General features: G+C 34.4%; 2 protein-coding genes across 2 annotated transcripts in view; both read right to left on the bottom strand.

The window, feature by feature from the left end:
* lrrc41 (leucine rich repeat containing 41) overlaps positions 1-3,954 on the bottom strand; it is a 7,791-nt gene extending 3,837 nt beyond the window's left edge. Inside the window, exons 1-5 of the mRNA XM_016483875.1 lie at positions 3,682-3,954; positions 3,441-3,527; positions 3,255-3,325; positions 1,439-2,138; positions 221-448 (exon numbers count right to left, since the gene is read on the bottom strand). Of these exons, the coding sequence (XP_016339361.1) occupies positions 221-448; positions 1,439-2,138; positions 3,255-3,325; positions 3,441-3,527; positions 3,682-3,937 (1,342 nt within the window). The 5' untranslated portion in view covers positions 3,938-3,954. The remainder of the gene's footprint in view (positions 1-220; positions 449-1,438; positions 2,139-3,254; positions 3,326-3,440; positions 3,528-3,681) is intronic.
* Positions 3,955-5,547: 1,593 nt separating this feature from the next.
* Positions 5,548-6,956, bottom strand: part of uqcrh (ubiquinol-cytochrome c reductase hinge protein) — a 3,619-nt gene continuing 2,210 nt past the window's right edge. The window contains exon 4 of the mRNA XM_016483911.1: positions 5,548-5,844. Within this exon, the coding sequence (XP_016339397.1) occupies positions 5,812-5,844 (33 nt within the window). The 3' untranslated portion in view covers positions 5,548-5,811. The remainder of the gene's footprint in view (positions 5,845-6,956) is intronic.

The following is a 6,956-nucleotide window of genomic DNA, read 5'->3' as shown; positions in this document are numbered from 1 at the left end:
ACAATTTAAACATTCACATATTTTGCCATTTATTCTTAAATATATATATAGATATATATGCAGATTTAAGGAAAAAATGGCAAAATATCTATCTATCTATCTGATAAACTGGAGCCTATCAACATCTCATCTGTACAACAATATCTCAACAGTACAATTCATATGGATTTAGTTAAAAAAAAAGCTGTTTGTCTCAGCTCTCAGCTCAGGAGATCATCACCTCTGTTTTCAGTGACACGCGGCTGCGGTCTGCATGCGTTTGTGTCGGCAGGCGGGCAGATCTCCAGACACAGGCTCTGTAGGGTCGGACAGGCTCTCAGCACGCTCATCAAGTGTGTGTGACCACTGACGTGACTTACACTGAGAGCCGTCAGAGAGCAGCCGGGGTCCAGAAACAACTGTCTGAGAGACTCCACCAACACGGACATCTCCTGCTCACTAATGAGCCCTGCTTTGACACACAAACACACTTCCTGCATTCAGAGACGCCCATGTTCAACAAGTAAACTATATACTAATCATTTAAAAAATAATAATAAATAAAATAATATAAGTTTGGGGTCTGAATGATTTTATGTTTTTGAAAGAAGTCTCTTTTGCTCATCCAGGCTGTATTTGTGTGATTACAAATGCAGTAAAAACAGTAATATTGTAAAATATTATTGTAATTTAAGATAACGGTTTTCTATTTGAATATATTTTAAGATGTAGTGCTTAAAGCTGAATTTTCAGCATCATTACTCCAGTCTTCAGTGTCACACAATCCTTCAGAAATCATTCTAATATGCTGATTTACTGCTCCAGAAACATTTCTGATTATTATAAGTGTTGAAAACAGCTGTGTTTTAATGATTTAAGTCAATTGTGCTTAATCATTTTGTGGAAAGCATGATACATTTTTTTTTTCAAGTTTAAAAGACAGCATTTATTTGAAAAAAAAAATCGTTTGTAACATTATAAATGTCTTTACTGTCACTTTTGATCAATGTAATGCATCCTTGTTGAATAAAAGTAAAAATAAAACAATAATAATAATAATACAAAATTAAATTAAATATATTGATATTATGATCAATTGAATGCATCCTTGATGGATAAAAGTAAACATAAATAATAATAATAATAATAATAATACAAAATTAAATTAAATATTCGATCAATTTAATGCATTTTTTCTGAATAAAAGTATTAATTTCTTAAAAAATGTAATCAATCAATAAAAATAAATGTCCATTGGTCATGTCATTTTCACTAATAAGGAATTAGATTTAGTAGTTTGCTCTAAAAACCAGAATAAAATGAAATGAAATAGTAATAAACAACAAAAATAAAATAAAAGCCTTACTGATGAAAAGCCAAACTTGTAATGAGAACCATTTATAAACCTGTTGTCCAACAAAAAGCTAGAGCTGATATTGAGCTGTCAGCATGTACTTACAGTCACTGTGGAGATGTAGCATGTGAAGACACAACCACGTGGGCAGGATACGTGACACTGTGCTCATGATTTCACGTTTGGACACTTCCAAATCGAGCGCGTGGATCTGACCTTCAGGGCAGCGGTCAGCAGAGCTGCTTGAGGACGACACCTCGGCGCACAGAACCTCTGGGTTTCCCTCCACGTCTAAGACGAGGCGTTTGGCAGCGGGTTCCTCCAGCTCTGCTCTACACTTCGAGTTGAAATCAATGCCGGCAGCGTGGGACGTCTCCGGAGCGGTGGACACTGTTAGCTGAGGACCTCTGCGTCTGGACATGAGCCAGCTCAGAAAAGATGAATCTGGATTTCTTCTCAGAACCACTTCTCTAACAGAGCCGTGATCCAGGAGCCGGTGGAGGATAAACAGCACGTATTTCCGTCCGTGTTTGAATAGCGATTTCACGTCCAGTAATTTGAGGGACGTCACTCTCGTCTCTAAACTGCTCAGGATGGGCCGCAGGTCCCCGGATGCCAGCCTGCAGATGTTTCTGGTTGATGTGTGGAGAGAAAGGACTCTGACGTGTTTTACGGTCATGGAGAGAATGGAAGAATCGCTGAGGTCGGAAAGGTACGATCCTCTCCGTCTGACCTGAGTGAACAGGACCATGTGAAAGAGCCGTTCCAGACATCTCTGCTTCCAGTCCTGATCAGGCAGCGCTGACTGAAAAAAAACAGTAAACCAGATTTCAGGTTTAGTGCACTTGCTCACAACATGAGTCTCATAAAATACACTAAAATAAAATAAAATAAATTAAATGTTTATTACCCATGTTACTTATAAGGAATTTGACTTGGTAGTTTGTCTAAAAAAATAATGTTTTTTAATTAAATTTAAATAATAAAATAAAATAAAAGTAATAAAAAATACACAAAAAATTTGATTAAGTAGTTTGCTCTAAAAAGCCAGAATAAAATAATAATAATAATAATAATATACAAAATAAAATAATTCACTGCCCCATATAAATACAGTAAGTTGTAGTTATAAGGAATCTGACTTGGTAGTTATTTCTAATAAAATAATAATACTTTCAATTACAATAACAAAAAAATTATAATAAAATAAAATGAAATAAAATAAAACAATCATTTGTTGGGCATGTAAGCTGTTCTTATAAGGAATTTGACTTTGTAGTCTGCTCTGAAAAGTCGGAATAAAATAAAATGTAAAAACAAAATGTAATAAAATAAAAGTAATACAAATTATGCAAAAAAGAGTTTGTTCTAGTAGTTTGCTCCAAAAAGCCAGTATAAAATAAAATAATAATACACAAAAAATAAATTATAAATAAATAAATAAAGGTGTATTGGCCATGCATGTTGCCCTTATAAGGAATTTGACTTGGTAGTTTGCTCTGAAAAAACAGAATATATATTAAAAAAAATAATAATAATAATAATAAAAAAAAATTAATTTAAATAATAAAATAAAATAAAAGTAATAAAAGATACACTAAAAATTGGATTAAGTAGTTTGCTCTAAAAAGCCAGAATAAAATATAATAATAATAATAATAATATACAAAATAAAATAATTTACTGCCCATGTACAGTAAGTTGTAGTTAAAGTAGTTAAATAAAGGTGTATTGGCCATGCATGTTGCACTTATAAGGAATTTGACTGAGTAGAATAAAATAAAACAAAAAAATAAATAATATGAAAGTTAACAAGTGAAAGAGAAGCAATAAATGCACTGAGAGACAGCATGTTCATCAAACATAATGACAGTCGTGGTTTTATTCAGCAGCAATGATCTTATGAAGAAGAAGAACAAACCTTCAACCTCCAGCGCCACGTCTGGTCCAGATCTCTCCATATCCCTGCCCAAATTACAGAGCTGGAGATCCCTGAAATAAGCATCAGGGTTCACTGTTAAATGCAACACTCTGACTTTATTAGATGTCACTAATATAAGAGTAAGAGAAATGTGATGAAGCTGTGCTGTACTGTACTGTACTGTACCTTTGGTGGCAGCAGCAGCTTCAATCCTGTCCAGATAATAAATGTTTAGATGTGGCAGCAGGTCTTTCAGGAGAGACACAGGCAGAACTACATCAAGACAGATGGACAGAATATTAGAAATGTCAAACATCAGATCATGTATGCTCATAAACTGCAATGAAGTTTAACGTTCAGTTAAGTTGCATGCGTATTCTTGGTTTGTGATTAACAGGAAAATAATTTTGCTGTATGTAAAACTCACTCGAAACCTTTGTTTCCAGCACATCCATGTTCTGAGCAACTTTAACGATGCACATTTGCACCAACGAGCTTCCATCTGAGAGTCCCATTTTTACACAAGAGACGAGCTCCAGCATTTCTTCTTCTTCTTCTTGGTTTTTAACGGCGGCGGCTAGCTCAAGTGTTTCTTCTTCTTCTTCTTGGTTTTTAACGGCGGCTGGCAACCAACGTAAACAGGCGAGCTCAAGTGTTTTCTCACACCGGAGCGTGTGCTTCATACATCTCTACTGTTGTGCTTCCGCCATGTGTTTGGAAAATAAAAATGCATTAGAAGGAAATATCGGGCATTAAAAATAGTCGTTCGTCCAGGGGGCGCTCGGCGGCTCAGAAAAAGCTGAATCTTTCATTCCAGCTGCATTGTATCATTATAGGTTTTTTCTCCCGCTTATTTGGGATATTTAAACAGTACATAGTATAATCTTTCAAATTTAAATATTCCAATAATTAATGTCTTATCGACAAATGGAAAATAATTTTATTTAAAAATAATCTTAAAATTCGTATCTGGTAATCACAAACAACTACGATTGGCCCAATCTGGCCAGCGCAAAGAAAAGAAACAGATACCACGTGACAACACATTTTTTTTTTATAATTTAGATCTGATTAAAATGTCTTATCGACAAATGGAAAATAATTTTATTTAAAAATAATCTTAAAATTCGTATCTGGTAATCACAAACAACTACGATTGGCCCAATCTGGCCAGCGCAAAGAAAATAAACAGATACCACGTGACAACACATTTTTTGTTATAATTTAGATCTGATTAATAACTTAAATATTAACTTAAAATAAAAAATAAAAAGCGCAGTAATTACACATTTGGGCTTCTAATTCAGCCAGTTAAAACCACCTTATTTCCATTCTAGCTGCTCAATTTCTACGAAAGAACGCGCCAATTGGCTCAATTTTTATGGATTCTAACTTCCGGGCGCTGCAGTGGCCAATGAAACACGCAGTAGTGGTGCAAGTCCCGCCCAACAGAGCACCTCTGATCAGAAAACACTCCTGCGATATTTACTGATTGATAAAAACAAATAAAACTTAATTTCTTTCAATTTTACAAAACTAATTTCTCTAACGTTACTATTTTAATTTGTTCTTGTATGAAGAGCATCTTGTTTTGTATCCAAAATGTTTCTTAATGCTTAACTTAACCAGATAGCTTTTACCTGTAGTGTACACTTATGATCTTTGTATACTTTTGATGCTCATTTGCTCTTTAAATTCCCCATAGCCAAGTTATGGCAATAAAGTAATGAAAACAGCAGTTGTCTTTTCTTCTTTATTGTTATTTGTTGCATTAGCAATAAACCCAAATGTATGTCAGCATCACCTCTTTACTGATCTCAACAACAGAAAACACACGACAGATGAAAACAGAGCAGTTATTCACACTTCAGTCACAATTTGAAGAACCTATGGGTTATGATGAATTGTTGAATCTGGGACAGAAATCAAATCTTACATAAATAACCGAGCACTGTATTTCTGTAAGCAGACATCGATTCATAACCAGCGCAGAGATGCTCCGTTTATTTGATTGACTGGAAAACCTTGTGAGCCACCTGCAGAAAAACAAATAGAGCAGAACAAGTTATAATGAATAATGTTTACAAAACGTATTTTAAACAGTTAATTCAAAAACAAAAATTCTGTCACACAAATGAATAATTTTTGGAGACTTTTTCACAGAAAAAAAAAATAGCAGCATACAAGTTTGGTTTGACAAACGTATGGAAGCCCGTTTCCCCCACTGAATAAAAAATAAAAGAGGTAACTGCGACTTTTTAATCTCACAATTATAAAGTAATGAAAACAGCAGTTGTCTTTTCTTCTTTATTGTTATTTGTTGCATTAGCAATAAACCCAAATGTATGTCAGCATCACCTCTTTACTGATCTCAACAACAGAAAACACACGACAGATGAAAACAGAGCAGTTATTCACACTTCAGTCACAATTTGAAGAACCTATGGGTTACGATGAATTGTTGAATCTGGGACAGAAATCAAATCTTACATAAATAACCGAGCACTGTATTTCTGTAAGCAGACATCGATTCATAACCAGCGCAGAGATGCTCCGTTTATTTGATTGACTGGAAAACCTTGTGAGCCACCTGCAGAAAAACAAATAGAGCAGAACAAGTTATAATGAATAATGTTTACAAAACGTATTTTAAACAGTTAATTCAAAAACAAAAATTCTGTCACACAAATGAATAATTTTTGGAGACTTTTTCACAGAAAAAAAAAATAGCAGCATATAAGTTTGGTATGACAAACGTATGGAAGCCCGTTTCCCCCACTGAATAAAAAATAAAAGAGGTAACTGCGACTTTTTATCTCACAATTCTGACTTTTTTTCTCAGAATTGCGTGATATAAACTCGCACTTGTGAGCTATAAAGTCAGAATTGCCATTTTTTATTTTTTATTCAGTGGCGGAAACGGGCTTCCATACAAACGAGAGAATAAATATTGATAGAATTTATATTTTTGGTTAAACTACTTAATATTAGGTGTGTGACTTCAAACCACATCTGTAAAAAAGACACCAGGGGCCTGTACCATGAAGTCGGATCAGCTGGCTAGCCAGGTAAGTTTCAGTTTAGTTTGCACCAATCCTGGCTTTTAGGTACCATGAAAGTGGCTTGGCTTTTAGCTGCGTTCAATGCCATAGTAACTTACACTCCACAGATAACCTGCTCCTCGGCAGGTTATGTTCTGAGTTGGAGATCTCAAACTGAAATTGGACCAATCAGATGTGAGCAAAGTGACACATGTCTGACACAAAAAAGTCACTCCCCCAGTTTCTCTTGCTCCAAAATAAAGGTCTCTAGTACTAAAAAAAACTGTCTGGCTTTAATGATAATTACTTGAGTTATTTCATATTATTTATATTATTATTAATCCATTACACACAAGCAATTTTATCCACGACATTCTAATTTATTGAGATGCACCTGTATACAGATCGTATGTAATATAAATAAGCTGTAGAATCAATAGATAACGCTTTGCATGACCTTGCATGTTCGAGTCTCTATCGCTGTATATTTCCAACTATATAAACTAACTTAAGTTTCACTTGTGACTGCACTGATAAAGCAAGATCATTTTTTTTATTTGTCCTCTTTCGTGAACAAGTACTTTTTTCATTGTAAATGCATTTCAATTCATCGTGTTCTTCAATCTCTTAACCTTTAGCAAAACCTTTAACCTTTAACCAA

The sequence above is a fragment of the Sinocyclocheilus anshuiensis genome, unplaced genomic scaffold, assembly GCF_001515605.1.
Source record: "Sinocyclocheilus anshuiensis isolate Anshui unplaced genomic scaffold, SAMN03320099.WGS_v1.1 scaffold958, whole genome shotgun sequence".
Lineage (NCBI taxonomy): Eukaryota > Metazoa > Chordata > Actinopteri > Cypriniformes > Cyprinidae > Sinocyclocheilus > Sinocyclocheilus anshuiensis.
Note: the sequence above shows the minus strand (reverse complement) of the source record. Positions and strands in the feature narration are given on the sequence as shown.